General features: G+C 47.9%; 1 protein-coding gene across 1 annotated transcript; it reads left to right on the forward strand.

The window, feature by feature from the left end:
* Positions 1-83: 83 nt before the first annotated feature.
* Positions 84-11,886, forward strand: NLE1 (notchless homolog 1). The gene is made up of 13 exons (XM_066635995.1): positions 84-143; positions 1,765-1,931; positions 2,924-3,141; positions 3,613-3,692; positions 3,820-3,896; positions 4,470-4,567; positions 5,720-5,912; positions 6,269-6,404; positions 6,827-6,873; positions 8,378-8,580; positions 9,133-9,292; positions 10,569-10,639; positions 11,761-11,886. Exons 2-13 carry the CDS (start codon positions 1,797-1,799, stop codon positions 11,771-11,773), a joined length of 1,431 nt encoding a protein of 476 aa, XP_066492092.1. The 5' UTR covers positions 84-143; positions 1,765-1,796; the 3' UTR covers positions 11,774-11,886.
* The last annotated feature ends 6,063 nt before the right edge of the window (positions 11,887-17,949 follow it).

Here is a 17,949-nt window from a genome sequence, read left to right on the forward strand (position 1 = left end):
TAGAGGGCAGTCCAGCTCCATCTCTGGGCACCATAAACAGCGTTCACCAGGCGCAAGGTGATGACGGCTCCACTTCCTTCCCACGTGGAGCAAAGCCATCTGCAACCTCTAGTGTGTTGGCGGAGGCTGGTTTCCAACGCAGGGTAAGACAAGGCTTGTTGTTTCTCGTTGCCTGCAAAGGGGATGAAGGAAAAGCAGGAACAGACAGACCCTGATGCAGGCTTTGGGGAGTGGGGGCAGCAGTTTGACCCAGGTTGAGAAAGGGGGAGGAAGAACTGGGGCAGAGAAAATTCATGGGGGAGGACAGAGATGCATCCTGGCTTGGCTTGGCTTGGCTTGGCTGGAACGAAGGAGAAAAAAACTCAGTGCAATTGGGGATAATGATCAAGCCAGCATTTTGAGGGTGGCATGAGAAAAAAAGTGAAGAACATATGAACAGCCCCACTGGATCAGGACATAGGCCCATCTAGTCCAGCTTCCTGTATCTCACAGTGGCCCCACCAAATGCCCCAGGGAGCACACCTGATAACAAGAGACCTGCATCCTGGTGCTCTCCCTTGCATCTGACATAGCCCATTTCTAAAATCAGGAGGTTGCACATACACATCATGGCTTGTAACCTGCAATGGATTTTTCCTCCAGAAACCTGTCCAATCCCCTTTTAAAGGCGTCCAGGCCAGATGCCATCACCACATCCTGTGGCCCCCACCCCGCTGCTGGCTGTCTGACTCCATAGCTTTTTTATTTTGTTTGTTTTTGTTTAGGGGTACTTAAAAACCCTACACTGGTTAGCAGTCCTCTTCTCAAGGGAAGAGAAAGGGCGGTATCTGGGGTCCTGGCTTCCTCGCCCTGCTGCTGAACTCGCACAGACGCTCAACTCGCGGTGCCTTACCTGGCACTTTGTTCCCGAGGCACTTGGTGTCCCAGAGGCCACGCACGCTTCTGCGTCCTGGTGCCTCATCCTGGTGCCCTCCCTTGCATCTGACACAGCCCATTTCTAAAATCAAGAGGCTGCACGTATGCATCATGGCTTGTAGCCTGTAATGGATTTTTCCTCCAGAAACTTGTCCAATCCCCTTTTAAAGGCATCCAGGCCAGATGCCGTCACCACATCTTGGCATGGGGCTTTTTGTGGGGAGGTTGGAGGGGTGGAAAGAAGTTTGGGGAAAGGGAGACGGCACAGAGATGAACCTACATCCTCAATCGGGCGGATCCAGTGTTTGTGTTGGGGGGGGGGTGCATGAGCACTCCCTTAACTCCAGAGCCCAGATCAACCAGGTGAGTAGATCGGGGCTCCAGCCCAGACTTGGGAACCCGGTTGAACTTAATGACCTCAATGGTCATTTCCTCAGTGCAAAGGTGCAAAGTCCTGCCTGGACTTGGAGCCCAGATCTTCCTGTTGGATTGAGCTGGGCTCCCATTCTAGCCAATCTTGCTGGCACCCCTCCCAGTGTGTGTTCCCCTAGTCCCTAGTGCCTGATTTTGCTCCCCATCCCAGCAGGCGCCCTTCCCTGCTAGCACAACAGTTTTGGGGGGGCACGCACCCAGTTTTTTTGGGGGGCACAATCCCTTTGGATCCACCCCTGAGCCAATTGGGGATAATTATCAAGCCAGCATTTTGAGTGTGGGATGAGAAAAACTGAATATCTTCGCGTGGGGTTTTGTGGGGAGATGGAGGGGTGGAAAGAATTGATTGCACAGAGATGGATCTACATCCTCCAGGGGTGCAAAGACTCTCGTGTTTGATCTTCTCGTTGTTTACAGGCTCTACAGTGCAAGGAAGAAGGTTTTTAAAAATGAAAACAGATGTTGAGCGACTCCTGATTCAGTTCAAAAATGAAGCCGGTGAGGTCTTGGGCTCTCCCTTTGATGTCCCCATTGACATCACGCCTGAGAAGCTACAGCTGGTCTGCAATGCCCTCTTGCAGAAGGTACCTGTGTGGGGTGGCCTCCTGATGTGAGCATTGAGATGAGGGTGGGGATAACTAGCTTCCCACAAGAACCTGTAAAAGGCAGGAAAAAGATTTTGGTTGGGTGGGAAAGTAGCTTGAGTATTTCTCAAGCTGTGAGAAATCAGGAACTTGTGGCTTACTCTTCTAAAGGTGTCAATGATTTGGAGCTTGCCCTGAATTTCCAAAGATCATTAGCTGTGTAATATTCTCTACCTGCTAATTAAAAAACAAATCAAGCAGGCCCGAATCCTAATCTACTTTCCAGCCCTGGCATAGCTGTGCCAATGGGGCATGTGCTGCATCCTGCAGTTGGGTGGCACTCATGGAGGCCTCCCAAAGTTAAGGGAATGTTTGTTCTCTTACTTCAGAGCTGCATTACACTTATGTCGGTGCTGGAAAGTGGGTTAGGATTGCGCCTGCAGTTATTTTACCAGGAGCTTGCAGATCAGGGGAGAGAAGTTTGTAAAATTATGAATAGAGCCACATTTTGCACCCTGCCTTGTAATACTTGGTATTTGGAGTCCCTCACTGAAGATAATCAGCAAGTGAAGGTCTGAAGCATTTGATCATACAGTACATCATTAACTTCTGAAGTTTAGTCGCAGGAGATGTGGCAAAGGTTTGAAAAAAGGATTAGACAAATTAAAGGATGATGGGTCAGTTAAATGGCCTTGAACTGTTGTAACTGGATGGAATCTTTTGCTTTATTTGTTTTTATTAATATCTCCAATAGATTTTAAGTTGAAGGAAAAAAGTAAATAGATCAAGTATCAGGTCTGTGAGACCTAATAAGAATTAACAATGGGGATCACAACAGGATCCCGAAGCAATCCTTAATCATGGTTGTGCTACCCTAAGATGATCGGTCAGACGCTGACGTGTTCCACCTTTGTGTGGCACTTTAAAGCTGCCGTTTTCTGCTATCCCCATACTGATTTAAAAAACTAAAACCTAAGTCTCTCTGGCTAAAGGAGGAGCCGTGCCCCTTGGCCTTCTACGTACAAGACTCCGAAATTGTCACATCCCTGGAGACAACGCTGGCTGGGCAGGGCCTAGAGACGGAGCGGGTGGTTGAGATTGTCTACCAGCCACAGGCCATCTTCAAGGTGCGTGCTGTGACACGCTGCACGAGCTCCCTGGAGGGTCACAGTGAGGCTGTCATCTCAGTTGCCTTCAGCCCCACCGGGAAGTAAGTAGGGGCACAGCTGTATGAATGTTTGCTTAAAGGTGATTTGCCTATGCGAATGACATGTTCACCTTCCAGACCCATCCGTCACCCTGTTGTGGCTTCTCACTTTTCCCCTGGAGTGGCTAAATTACTGCCTTTATACCCATAGCAGTAAAGAGACTTGTAGGATTTTTTTTGATCCAGTGTGGACAAAAGGGAGGAAGAGAAGGGCAAGGTGTTTCTATGAAGTTTATTTTTTCTGCAGTCCTGAGGGCTAGATACCTTTCGTACTTAAAAAAAAAAAAAGTCTAGTCCTCAGAGTTCGGGCGGGGGGGGGGAAAGAACTCAAAAACATCTCCAATGCCTTCCTCCCTTCCTTCTCTCTACGCCACCATCTTTAACAAACAGTATAAGTTACATCATATGACATTTTTCAAGATGCCAGATTCTGCCCTGGTAGCAGATGTGCCCAGCTGTTCTGCTTTCCTTCAGGTACTTGGCCAGTGGCTCTGGTGACACAACTGTGCGCTTTTGGGATCTTAGCACGGAGACCCCACAGTTCACAGCCAAGGGTGAGTCTTGATGAGGTGAGGTGCCAGTCTGTGAGAAATGCATTCTGGGAATTGTTTGGGGAACATGTGGATGGGGGAACTGGGAACCATATTTTCTTACCCACTCCTATCTCTTGTGCGTTACCAGGACACCGTCACTGGGTGCTTAGCATAGCTTGGTCACCTGATGGCAGGAAACTGGCATCTGGATGTAAGAACAGCCAGGTAGGGGACACTCTTTCATTTTGGTGTCAGCCACTTTGAATACCTTTTGGGGAGATAAAGTGGGGTATAAATCTATAAATAAATAAATAACCAGCAAGTTTTGACTGGGCAATGTTTAGCCCCTCAAATTTTTTTTTTTCAGTGCCATGGCTCAGCTGTGTATGAATATAATAAAGACAGAGTGCTTCTGCCCATGTGCAGAATTGAATTTCCTTAGTATTCTTAACTGGTACTTGCCCAAGGCATGTGGGGAACTCTGTTACAGAAGCAGAAGAGGATGGAGGTGCAGCTCTGTTTAAGTCACAAATTTCTATTGGTTATATGCCAACAATTCTAGCTTCTCCTCCCCTACCCCAAATAATTCTGGGAATTATAGGTTGCTGAATTCTTTATTAGACATCCATATGCCACTCTTCTTAGAAAGAGGACATCAGTTAAACCGTGTGGGTGTGGGAGATGCAACCTCTGTACATTTTGCATGAAGTTGGAAAGATGGTACAATTTACATAGCCGGAAAGCAGATTACGGAGCTGTTTGGCCTGGTGGTAACCTTCGTATTTATGCTTTGCGCAGATATTTCTCTGGGACCCGGCCACAGGGACTCAGATTGGCCGGGTGCTCACAGGGCACTCCAAGTGGATCACATGCCTGTGCTGGGAACCCCTGCATTTGTGAGTCTGTTTTGTCCCAGATTCCCCATCCCCTTGTCCCTTTTTCATTATAGATATACATAAACCGAATTTAAATTTCAAGCGGGTGACTGTGTAGGTCCTTCCTTAAAGCAGTCCTGTGACCAGATGCATTTGTCTGGCCACTGTGGGAAGGAGAGTGATGGACATGATCCAGCCAGGCTTTTCTTATGATCATGGTTTGTGTGCATGCCCCTGTTGCACGTGGAATGTAGTATGGGGTGCTCTGCAAAATCTCAGCTTTCCGCAGAAAATAAAAGGAGACAAAAATATGTTTCTAGCGCTTATGAAAATGTGTGGGGAATGCCAACAGAGATCTCAAAAGTCTGAGGAGCTTTGCATAGTTCTTGCACCTCCATGTGACAAGCAACGCTCTATACCAAAAAAGGGTGGGCAAAACATATGTACTCAGTTTGAACCGTTTACTCGGGTCTAAGAACACAGCTTTATCTGATGCAGAATAAAGGCTGTTTGAGCTCAGAATTTTAGTACGGAGGTGTAGGGGCCCACCCCTGGAGGGGCCTGGAGCAGGCTTGTTCCGCCCCCAGGGAGGCCTCAGTCGCCCTGCACATGCCCAATCTCGTCTGATCTCGGAAGCTAAGCAGGGTCAGGCCTGGTTAGTACTTGGATGGGAGACCGCTTGGGAATACCGGGTGCTGTAGGCTTATACCATAGTCTTTCGAGACTGAAGGTTGCCAACCAGGGAGGCCTCAGATTGGCTGGAGGGGAAGGGGTTCCAGTACCCTTGTCCTCCTCCTTAGCAGAGCTGCCACACCTGGCTTGGGAGCAGGAGCTGTTCAGCTCCCTGCTTCACACTGCCTGCCTCTCATCCCTGGCTTCCCTGTTTTATGGAGCAAGCCTGCCCCCTTTTTGGCTCCTCCCCTTCCTCCAGGTGGGGCAGAAAAGGCCTTTCCTGTTCCTGGCTTGTTTCCTTCTGTGTTCCTTGTTTGCCCTGCCAGCCCCCTCTGTCTGGTTGGGGTGAGCCAACCTTCTTTGCCCCCCTCAAGGGCAGGGAAGCCTCCCCACCCTGGGCATGGGGTGCCTGCTCCAGGGTAAGTCGGGGGTCAGGGCATCTGGGAGGGGCCCCAACAGGAGGCCATGGCTGTGTTTATGATGTTCTGATGTCATTCTCAGGAACCCAGAGTGCCGCTACCTGGCTAGCTCTTCCAAGGATGGCAGTGTTCGCGTCTGGGACACGATCGCGGGCCGCTGTGACAAGATCTTGACAGGTCACACGCAGTCCGTGACTTGCATCAGGTGGGGAGGAGATGGCTTACTCTACTCATCCTCACAGGATCGAACCATCAAAGTCTGGAGGACCCAAGATGTAAGTGCAAAAAAGCATTGCGCTAGCTGTGGTTGGGAGAGGCTGAACTCGTGAGCAGAGCTCCTCCTTTCTGCGTAGGGGGTACCAGCTTCAGATGCCAAGGGACTCTGCCCAGTCGATTAGCTTTGGAGGAGTGACCATGCCTCCCTCCTCCTATGTAAAAAGGCTCTGTTCCTGCCTGTCCTTGCTGGTGCACTGTTCAGTGTTCCTTGGCTCAGCTTCTAATCCCATCTCCAAGTTGAGTACGCATCTGAGAAGTCTGATAAACCCTATTTTGCCAGTGCAGCAACTACAAGGAGGCAAACCTGAGCTTTGGGTTGAAGTCTCTTATCTCTGTTTTTCTCCCCCCCCCCCAGGGAGTTCTCTGCCGCACACTTCAGGGTCATGCGCACTGGGTGAACACCATGGCTCTCAGCACGGACTATGTTCTCCGCACAGGGGCTTTTGAGCCAGCCGAGGCCTCTGTCAACCCCCAGGACGTGAGTGGATCCTGTAAGCATCTCGCACCTTGGGCTCCCTCAGGTTTTCTCAGCTCCCACTGTTACCCTTGAGAGCTGATGTAGTAGGGGGAGGCGGTTTAAGAGACTGAGCTGTGAATCAGAACTTTCCCAGTTCATATCTCACCTCCGCCATGAACTCACTTGGAGGTCCTAGGCAATCCTTTCATCCTTGCAGTATGGGAAAGAGATTCCAACCTGCGCTGTTCCATGAGTACCCCACTCAATTAAAAGGTTCTTAATTGACTCTTGGGCAGTTTTCTCCTGCTTTCTAGTTCTTAACTCAGCTGTTTGATTTTAATTATTATTTATTCAATTGTAATAGTTATTGGTTATCTTGGGTGGCATTTCCATGAAAAGAATGGTATAAATATTTTTAAAAATAAAATAAATAACTTCACTTTTCTTACTTTACAGTGGCAGAAATAAAAGAGAAGGCACTACAGCGGTACAAACAAGTCAGGGTAAGTCTCCCACTCTGACGCCACATGACATGAAACACAGTAGCTGGTTTCCTGTAGAGACTGAGGCTTAACTTCTAGGTGACCAGGCAAGGAAAGTTTCCAGAAGTTGGTTGGTTATTCCTTTTAGGCTACAATTGGCTGATGAGTTACATGTGGACAGATGGGCTAGGAAAACGAAAACATTGTGGACCATCTCAAAAAGGTTGTTGTAGAGCAGGGGTGTCCAAACCCTGGCCTGGGGGCCACTTGCGGCCCTTGGGGACTCAAAATATGGCCCACGGGAAGCCCCTAGTCTCCAATGAGCCTTTGGTCCTCCAGAGACTTGCTGGAGCCCATGCTGGCCCGACGCAACTGTTCTCAGTGTGAGGACAACTGTTCGACCTCTCACCTGAGCTGTGGGACAAGGGCTCCCTCCACTACTTGCTGTTTCACATCTGTGATGCAGCAGTGGCAACGAAGGAAAGGCTGGCCTCGCTTTGTGCAAGGCCTTTTATAGGCCCTGAGCTACTACAAGACCTTCATTTATTCAATATAAGTTCCATCTCTAACTAACGTATTCATTTATGTAAAATTATTCAAATGTAAATTCTTTTTTTTTTCCTGGCCCCTGACAGTGTCAGAGAGATGATGTGGCCCTCCTGCCAAAATGTTTGGACACCCCTGTTGTAGAACTAGAAAAAGTGCAGAAGAGGACAATCCAAGTTATCGGGGCCTGGAGCACTTCCCTTATGAGGAAAAACAACAAAGTTTGGGTCTTTAAAGTTTAGCAAAAGGGTGATAAAGGGGAGGACAGATTTTTGAGGCTTATAAAAATAAGCATGGTGTAGACTAGAGAGAATGGACAAGATTTTTCTTCCTCTTTCACAACAGTAGAACTAGGGGTCAGTCAATGAAACTGATTGTAGGAGATTTAAGGCAGATAAAAGAAAGGACTTCTTCACACTCCACACAACTAATCCATGGAATTTGCGCTGAAAGATGTGGTGTTGGTCACTGTTCCTGCTAAGATTCCCACTAAGGTGTGTGGTGGCACCGCTACACACTTTCCAGCCTAGCACCCCGCAGCACAGATCTCAGCGACCCAGAAATTCAGTAATGATTTGACGAAATCCCTGCCAAACACCTGGAGGTGTTGTTGTGACAAGTCTTAGTGCTGTGCAGCTGTTGAAGGAGTCCACACATCAGCACGGACCCCTTAGAGGGAACAATGGTAATGTCTACTAGTTTGGGTTTCTTTAGAAAGGGATTATTAGACAAATCCATGGAGGACAGGTCTATCAATGACTACTTGGCATTGTGACTCTCTGGAACCTCTGGTCTAGTTTCTTGGCACTTAGTAGCATAGCTGCATCATGTGGCTGTGAATTCCAAAGGTTAAGTTGTGCACTGTGTAAGTAAAAAGTGTGATGTATCTTAAACTGGTATCAGAACAGGTAGCTATTCCAATACCCTGTTCTTCAAGTAGACTTGGAGGCAGAGGGCACTTGGTTTTTTCTGCCAACAGGGGCAAGAACCGGAACGGCTCGTCTCTGGGTCAGATGACTTCACACTGTTTCTGTGGGTGCCTGCAGAGGACAAAAAGGCACTGGGGAGGATGACGGGCCACCAGGCCTTGATCAACCAAGTTGTCTTCTCACCTGATACACGCATCATTGCCAGCGCATCCTTTGACAAGTCTGTTAAATTGTGGGAGGGCAGGACGGGGAAGTAAGTTTAAATCTACATTGTTTCTCATTGAAAAATTTTTGATCATTTTAGCTTTGCATTTTGTTTTAAAAAAATATTTCAAGAACTCATGATGTTGATGCAGTAAGGCAACTACAAATGAACTGTGGGTTGTTTAGGAGAGCTTAAGTGTTGACATTGGGAAGGGAATCCTTGCCTGTGGTGCACTGCAGATGGGCTGTATCGCTGTGTGGTCCATTCAGATAGGGTTAGCCCATCCAAGAGGTCAACTGTGGTGGTAATCTCAGGTTGCTGGTTGGTGGGCGTGCCTGTATTGTCATGCCTGCCATTCCTCCTCTCCTCGGATTGGAGAAGGAGGTACAGAGGAGTTGGGGGGAGGGCTTTGATGACTTTCTAGCCCTCCACACCTCCTCCTGCTCCATTCCCTTTTTCCTTTCCCAATTCAGGGAGCAGGAGAAAGATCAGTAGAGAAGGTGGCTGGCACATTGTCAGCTGGGGGGGCAGGTTTGGCACACCACCTCAGGTGCCGGAGGGTCTGGTCAGCCAGCTGTTTGATTCGAGCATTTCTCCCAGGTACCTGGCTTCTCTACGAGGACACGTTTCTGCGGTATACCAGATTGCCTGGTCAGCCGACAGCCGCCTGCTGGTCAGTGGGAGCAGTGACAGCACCCTCAAGGTGTGGGATGCCAAGACACGGAAACTGGCTGTCGACCTGCCGGGCCACGCAGATGAGGTAAAGCTCACAAGAGTAACAAGCTTGAAACAGATAAGTTTGAAGAGGCAGAACAAGACTCCCTTGCCCCGTCCTCTCAAAGAGCGACAGATGCTAATCCTCCACCCTCACTCTTTGCCTCTGGAGTTGGCAGTGGGGTGGTGGCACCAGATTGGTGTTGAACTTCCCCTGAGGGACGCTGGCAGGTGACCCTTCTGGAAAAGTATCAGTTTCTGATGGGATCTCCATTCTAGCCATCTGAATGCTGGATGGCAAGTTTGTCTACGTTTAGATTGTATTATATTTGAGTTCTAATTCCCATTCAGTTATCGGTGAAGATATAGTAATTATTTGTTGAATGTATTTTTATGCCGTTTAAAAAAACAAAACAATTTACGCAAAGTGGTTTACAGCTAAGTAGTAGTTGGCAACCTTCAGTCTCGAAAGACTATGGTATCGCGCTCTGAATGGTGGTTCTGGAACAGCGTCTAGTGTGGCTGAAAAGGCCGATTCGGGAGTGACAATCCCTTCCACACTGGGGGCAAGTGCAGTCTGTCCCTGGTCTGTCTCCCTGGCTATGGGCCTTCCTTTTTTGCCTCTTTGCCTCAGTCTGTTGGGCAAGTGTCTCTTCATACTGGGAAAGGCCATGCTGCACAGCCTGCCTCCAAGCGGGCCGCTCAGAGGCCAAGGTTTCCCACCTGTTGAGGTCCACTCCTAAGGCCTTCAGATCCCTCTTGCAGATGTCCTTGTATCACAGCTGTGGTCTACCTGTAGGGCACTTTCCTTGCATGAGTTTTCCATAGAGGAGATCCTTTGGGATCCGGCCATCATCCATTCTCACGACATGACCGAGCCAACGCAGGCGTCTCTGTTTCAGCAGTGCATACATGCTAGGGATTCCAGCTCGTTCCAGGACTGTGTTGTTTGGAGCTTTGTCCTGCCAGGTGTTGCTGAGGATGCGTCGGATGCAGCGCATGTAGAAAGCATTCGGTTTCCTCTCCGTAGCTAGTTTACAGCTATGATGGTAATATTCCATACCTGCTTAACGCGGGCCACCTTGGCACTGAATACAATGTGCAGAATTTGGTACCTTTAAGGATCCATTTTCTACTGTCTTCTTTTTCTTAAAGCAAAGTTTCTAGTTCTCAAGAGAGAGATGAATTTATGTAGGCATTTCTTGGGGAAACTGACTTTTGTAAACTAGCTCACCAGGTGTTTGGCTTAAGCTACTCCAGCCTTTTAGAGCACCTGTCTGTCTTAATGTCACTGATGTGTCTTAATGTCATTGTGTTCCCAGGTGTTTGCAGTGGACTGGAGTCCTGATGGTCAGAGAGTAGCAAGCGGAGGGAAGGATAAATGTCTGAGGATGTAAGTGTTTTTCCTTGGAATAATGGACTGAAGTAGTCACGGGGCCTACAATGTCATTCTGTTCCTCCAGAAATGACACGCACGTGCACACACAAACATGGATTTTCTGCCCTCTCTTGTGGCAGTGGTTCTGACGTGTGTGCGCCATCAGTGTACATGACGGTTTGTCATGACAGAGTTGAATGGGGGAAAGAAACAGAAGGCTTGGTTTTTGCCCTCATGAGTTTTGTTTCAGATGTTACCAGTGGGATGGTAACATCTGGGGAAACAAGAGTTCATAGAGGCAATGGACAGGTTGATTTTCTGCCTGATTTTTGAAATTGAGATATTATTTCTGAGTATAAATAAAACTGGAACCAGTAGCATAAAAGCACTTAGTATAAAAGCATCCTCAAAAGTTTGGCCCTTTAAAAAAAAGTGTCAAATTTAATACAGTCTCAGCACCAACTGTACCTCCTCTAAGTAGGGCTTTCTCCAAATGGGGTGCCTCCATGGAGAAGACCCTCTTATGAGTCTCTGCCCACTGCATCTCAAATGAGGTAGGAACATGGATCTTTCAGGAAGATCTTGGTACCTAGGTAACAGGGCCAGGTCCATCCATGAAATGGCTCCCTGCCTCCATCTACCTGGCCACCTCTGCCTCTCCTCCTCCTCCTGCTCCCTGGGAGATTGAGTGGGAGAAGAAGAGTGGTGGGCTAGAGTGCCTGTGACTATCCCTCTACTCTGCTGTTTTCCACACTCCTTCTTTCTTTTTGAATTCAGGGAGCTTCAAAGGTTCAATGACTGGTTGGGCCACCAGGCAAAAAGGAGGTGAAATTGACACAACAGGATACTGCATAGATGGGGCCTGTGGGATTTGGCACCCCCCCCCTCAGGCTCCAAGAGGTTGTGGGCTGGCCCTCCCAGGCAGATTGGTACTGATTTAATAGATTTGAGCAGAGATCTCCTGGGGGGTCTGTTTTGGTTGTCAGTGAAGACTCTGAGTTGAGCTGAGGGCTTTGCAGAAGCTCTGGTGGTTTTGGTGAGGGCTTCAAGGAAGAAAGAAAAAGATAAATCCATGGAGGAGGGAAAAAGAAAAGATACAAATATTTTCACTTCTTTTGTCTTTTTCTTCCTAACAGATGGAGGCGATAGTTGCAGGAAAGGATTGTCCGATGCCTCTGATTTGCTTGGCAGTTTTCTCTCTCCATTTTAAGGAGGGCATGTACATTAAGAAAGTCCCTTTTCGTATCCAGATAAAGGACGTATCTCCACCTTTGCCAGTCTTTGGAATGCTTATTTCTGTCAGAGTTTGAACTTGTCTAGAATCCAAGCCCTTTTCTATCGTGCTTGCCTTCAGAACTAGCATAGCGTTGCAGCTAAGAGTGCATGCAGGGAAGGTCCTTGCTTCAAATCTCATCTTAGCAAGACATATGTAGAGCAGCCTTAGGTGAGCCCACTGTCCTCTTACCCCATTGGAAATAATCATAAGTGTATTGGCCTACCCTACAGAGCTGTTGTAAGGATTATTGAAGTAATAGTACTTTTAAACGCAAATTACTAGTAGATTGGGGAGGGGAGAAGCACTCGGCATATGCCCAGCAGCACTTCAGACTTATCTATAGATATACTAGGGGGTTTGAGCCTTGACATTGGAAATAGGTTCCTGGGCTCAACCCAGATAGAAATTAAGTTTATAAACGTCCTCCCTTGTCATTCCGTCTGCCATTGCAACCTGTTTTAAAACCTCCTCCTTAATATTCCTATGAATTTTTCTGGAGCTGACAAAGAAAGTGGAGAAACAGGGCAAAGAAAGTGGAGAAACAGGGCTTTGTTGTCTTCGGCCAGGTTGCCTGGGAGGGGAGAAGAGAGCTACAGCTGTCTTCCTGTGCACAAGATTGTCCTCGTACAACCTTCCATGTCAGAGGGAGAAGACAGCGACTTCCTATTTTAAAAAAATACAGTATGATTGACGTTGGCTTAAGCAAGTTAATTAAGGCTGCCTTCCTTGAAGCATCCACTAAGATTTGAGTCTTGCATAGAATATCAGAATTGCTTTGCTAGATCACACCAGAGTGGATCCATCTAATCCAGGAGCCTGTTTTCCCACAGTGGCCTGTAAGGAAGACACAAACCGACCACTGCCTCCTCTGTGTTGTCCTACTCCAGCATTTGCTATCCAGACACAGATTGCCTCTGCACATGGAGGATCCACTGAGCTATGTGATCTTTCTGTTTGAATCCCTTCAAACAGCTGAGTGGTATAGCGGATAGACCATTGGACCCGACCAGGAAAGATCCAGGTTCAAATTTGTGCTTGCCCATTAAAATGGCTGGACAAGTAGCGTACTCCTGCTTGCCCACCATTACTATGCCATTGTCAATCATTGCTGTCACTTGGAAGAGCTGCGAGTGTTATGATGCTCAGGTGAGACGTCAGGTAAGAAGTCTCACACACTTACCCCCTTGGACAAAACTATCTGCTTACCTGCTATGCAGAAATCACAGGACCTACACTTACTGCGCATCCTCGTTCCTTAAGCTGTGCTGGTACTGCAGACACAAAGCAGTTAGCCTCAGTCGTAAAAGGCACTCCAACTTATTGCAAGGCCAGCAGCACCAGCGGAAAGGGCTGTGCCTCCCCACCTGTGATGATGAATCTCCCACCACTGCGCCAGCCTAGGAGTGTCACAAACATGCCATAAAGCATGTTAGCAACTACTCCAGAGTTGGGCTACTCCTTCCCGCACCATATCCCCGCCAGGCAGGGGTAGTTCACCCTAGCCTGGGAAAGCTTGTGTGGGGGATGGGGAGGGACGCGTTTCAGGGCGGGGGAGGGCAGGTGGGTTGGTGGGTGGGTTGGAACCGGAAGGGGAGTGGGACTGGCCTCTGTCACTAAACCGAATCATAACCCCTCTCCCAAGCAGCCTGGCATTATACTGAGCTGCTTGGATTTCCGCCAGCAATTTAGTGGCTGGGGCATTACTCGGGGTAAGGAAACATATAAGTCCCCTTACTCCAAGTTGAGCTCCACCTTCAAGCCTGTGTTGAAAACAGCTCAGGCCAGTTGGCCTGCCTGTTCCAGCACAGGTTAAGATTGGGCTGCTCATTGATTAATGTGCTTGAAGTTTGTGGCTGCTGTTAGGCCATCTCAGAATGAGTGATGATAACCCTGTGATCTCTGGGGAATGACTTTCTGAATGCCCCTTAAATTGCCTGCCACAAGTCCCTGCCAAAACTCAATTCTTGTCTCATTAAAGGCTCATATTTTAAAAGATATCATTGTGGCGCGCAGAGGGTTGCACAGCACAATAGCCCCAAGGCTCGTCTTTATCCCCAGGGAGCAGGAGCTTTGATTTAAAGTATTTCTTTTATATTTGCATTCCTTTCCCTAAAGTGGCCCCAGCTCCAGCTGCCATGGGGGATGCAAAGCTATGCTGATTCATGATCCAATATTTCAGTAGAGACCTGATTTTCAGAAACACTTTTGGTAAAAACAAAATATCTGGTCATGTTGATAGTCTGAAAGGTTCCTCCCTGAGTTTGGTCTGGCACTCTGTGTTAAGTGTGGCTCTGGAAGACACCACTAGGCTGCAGGTTTGAATCCTGTCTTTTGCCATACAGAGGGGCACTTGAGCATGGGAAGGAATTTTCAGAGAGGACCCAAAGCTCAGTGGCACATACTTCATGCACAGAAAGTCCCACAATCAGTTCCTTGCATTCCAGCCCAAACCATTGGTATTCTAACTGGTCATTCAGGAGTCAAAACAAACCTGATTTAAGGTGCTTTGCAGAGGTCTTCAATCTCCCATCTGTAAAATGAGTATGGAACAGAAAAACAGAAGTCTATGAATGTTTATTTGTTTGTAAGCCCTCTTGAACTTATATATGAACCTTCTTGTTTGTATAACGATACCATCAGTTAATGATGGGCTTCGGGGAACATATGTCTGTCATTAACTGATGCATGGCTATATTAATACTTTATAAAATAGATATTAGATATAGAAAGTATAAAGATAATAGGTCTGCGTTTTGCAGTAATTAATATCTCTGACATAATGCTGACAGTATGAATGAGCTGTATTTTCTTGCGCAGGCACCGGATATGCAGCCAGGTCAAGTTCCTTAATACCAAATTGCACAGGGAGAGTGTTGCAAAGTACGTTCCATCCTCAGTTTCTCATTCTGGTCCTGGCTGCAGCCGTGCTGGCCTTCCTTTAATCTCAAACAGAATAGTGCTTCTAAGAATTCTTAAAAAAAATTTCTAGTTCTTGTTACATCCTACAGTAAGGCTGGTGTTGGCATCATCAGGCACCTGCCATGGAGGACAATTTGGAGGACAATTTGGAGGACAATCATGGAGGAAGGCCATGGAGGGCAATTTGTTGACGGCCCCCTGAAACCTGCAGTGTGGCGGTTCTATGTTTTAAGAGACTGGTTGATTGGTTGAACTTCCCTGATGTCACATGGGGCAGACAAGGTAGAATAATGCCATTGGCTGAACTGCTTTGCTTTGAGAGAGAGGCTGCAGGTTCTAGGGAAAGAAGGAGAGAAGAAGCAAGGACCTAGAAAGGAAATGGCAGTAGAAGGCCGAGGGAAGTGCCGGACCCAAGAATGGGAAGTTAGAAGGGCGACTGGTCCAGAGGACCAAGGGGATTTAAGAGATCAGAAGGAAGTGTCTGAGCAGAGCCAGCAAGAGGTGAGAGCAATGGGGATGCCCTTTCTTTCTGTGGGAGTGTAGTTTGTGGCACAGATTGGATACCTTCATCCATAAAGGGGTAGATTGTGAGGTGTTTAGTTACGTAATTCCATGCAACTGAAGTTTCATAAATGTCCAAAAAAGGGAAGATATAACATCTGTGCTGTATGACGCCTACCAATGCCAAGTTGTTTACCATACTATATCAGTGGTTTGACCTACATAAATCCAGGTGTCCTTTTAACCTGCCTTTATCTCTTTTTGGGGTGTGCCTGCATGAGTGACGTTTCCACTGTTTTAAGCTTGCGAAAGTTACAATTACCTTAAGCCATGTTTTGTAAGGAGAGAGAGTCAGGCCACAAACCACCCCCCAAAATCACGCCCAGTGACGTAGTAGGGCTGCTTCTGTTCCAATCCTGGGTGCATGAGTGTTGGAAATACATTTGACTTGTGCATACAGTTCTTCATTAGTAGGCAGGTTCTTGGGGGGGGGGGCAAAGTACAATAGACAGAAGTAAGTTCCAAGTCTGAACAGAAGGGATCCAGCTGCAATAAAGCACTGGAATTTGTCTGGTAGCAACGTTCCCTTGGGAACTTGATCCACACGCTTTAAAAAATGTCTTTTGTACTAAATTCTCTCTCCAGTACCATAGTTACCTCTCCCCCAATGCTGTTCATCAATAGATATGCAAAACTGACAAAGTGCTTTTATAGTTGTAAAACTATGAGCCCAATCTTATTTATGTCTTCTCAGAAGTAAGTCCCATTATAGCCAATGGGGCTTACTCCCATGTCAGTGTGGATAGGATTGCCACCTATTGCCCATGTTGCAATGTGATCATGTGTGAAAAATGCAAATACAAGAATGATTTTCTAGGAAGCCTTTAACCTCCTATGATGCAGTGAGACTGTGAGCATGCACCCCAACTGTGTGGGTGCCTCATGGGTCTGAACGCTGTAAGCCTTCCCTGGGGAACCTCAGAATCTGGTCAGGGAGGGGGTATTAACCTTACACATTTCCTCCGCCCGCCGGTGGTGTTTGCAGCAACAGGAAAGGGATGCTTCCCTCTCATGGGATCTGCCACTTCCTCCACTATTTTACCAGCCTCATCATGGACATGTGCCCTGGGCAGGCCTGCATTAACTGGGGGCTGTTTCAGGCCCAACCATCTTTGTCAGAGGGGATGCTAGCAATGCGAGGCGTCTTCAGCCTGGTCCAGGGCCATCGGCGCTGTTGTGAGATGCTCTCGGACGGTATCACCGTCCCAGGTGGGGCCACATCACTCACTCCTGTTATTCCACAGCCTCCATGCTGCCCTGTGAGGTGGAGGCAGACATGCGCAGCCTCTGCAGGCTTCAGAAAGCCTCTTGTCTTCGCCTGCCAGTGTTTGCTGAGTCTGCGCAGCTCCTAGATGGGTCTGGGAGACATGCCACTGCAGTCCAAGGCGAGGCCAATGCTGGTCAAGAGTCAGGGAAGCCCTTCCCAGGGCCTCAGAATGCCCTATATGGGCAAAAAAGTCACTTCTGGTTTCCCTCCAGAAACTGGAAGTTGCTTTTTTTGGGCTGAAATGGCCATTCTGAAGCCCATAGAGGGCTCTAATAGATGCGTGCAGCCTCTGTGGGCATCAGAAAGCCCACCAGAGGTGAAAGGAGCATAGCTCTGGTTGCCTCTGGAGGGCTCAGGTTGGGTCATGTCTGGCTCAACACGGGTCTGGGGGACCCGTGTTGAGCCAGGTCCGCAGCTACAGAATTGGCTGATACGGAGGCCCCACCTGTACTGTGGTCTAGTACATACTGTACCAGGGTCAGGCTGTCAGCTGCAGTGGGGTGAAAGACTGAAGTGCTGGAGGGCACCCAAAATACCTGAAAGCCTAGGGGACTGGCCATGGGTTAATATGGCCCCGAGTGAACTGGTTATGTTCAGTCAAAATTTAGTATAATTTATCCTACGTAGCGCTGAAGTCATGGGGTGACAGCTGAATGAAAGCACTGATTCCAGACTTCAATAGCTGTGAAGAAGGCGGATTCCATGTTAGGAGTCCTTTAGGGACAGGGAGCCATTGAGTTTCTGAATTTCTCTATAAACCAGTGCTTCTTAATGTTTGTCCCTCACCGTGCCACTTCACTTGGTCCACTTATTCAAAGTACCACCGGAAGTAATTGGCGATGTCAACATCCTAACCAGTTACTTCTGGGTTGGGAGGCCAGATTCGATGTAACAAACATGTAAGATGCTCAGGGTGGACTGGAGGTCTTCTTCGAGCATGGAAAAGCATGCTGTAGAGCTCTGTCCGCCAAGCCGAGCCTTCTACTGATACTTGTTTTGTCATGTTCCTGGTCTTGCTGGTGGGTGGCAGGTGTCCAGGGATCCTTCAGGTACCACCAGACACCACCTCAAATACCACTGGTGTTACCTAGATCACTGGTTGAAAAACACTGCTGTAAACTGCTTTGTGAACTTTTTGTTCTTGTTGATGTTGAAAAGTGGTGTATAAAAAAATTCGTATACCAATGTAGGATGTGGCCGTATTTGGAACACTGTGTCTAGTTCTAATTGCCACACCTCAAATAGGAATGTACAACTGCAAAGGATACCGAGGAGGGCAATAAAAATTATCAAGAGGCTGGA

This window comes from Tiliqua scincoides, chromosome 8, assembly GCF_035046505.1.
Source record: "Tiliqua scincoides isolate rTilSci1 chromosome 8, rTilSci1.hap2, whole genome shotgun sequence".
Classification (NCBI taxonomy): domain Eukaryota; kingdom Metazoa; phylum Chordata; class Lepidosauria; order Squamata; family Scincidae; genus Tiliqua; species Tiliqua scincoides.

What these genes read in the sequence shown, in the direction of transcription:
- NLE1 (XM_066635995.1), top strand. Translation starts at nt 1,797, where the DNA reads ATGAAAACAGATGTTGAGCGACTCCTGATTCAGTTCAAAAATGAAGCC. An exon ending in GCCTTCAGCCCCACCGGGAA is followed by an intron (nt 3,142 to 3,612) that starts GTAAGTAGGGGC and finishes GCTTTCCTTCAG; the next exon opens with GTACTTGGCCAGTGGCTCTG. An exon ending in CTGGATGTAAGAACAGCCAG is followed by an intron (nt 3,897 to 4,469) that starts GTAGGGGACACT and finishes TGCTTTGCGCAG; the next exon opens with ATATTTCTCTGGGACCCGGC.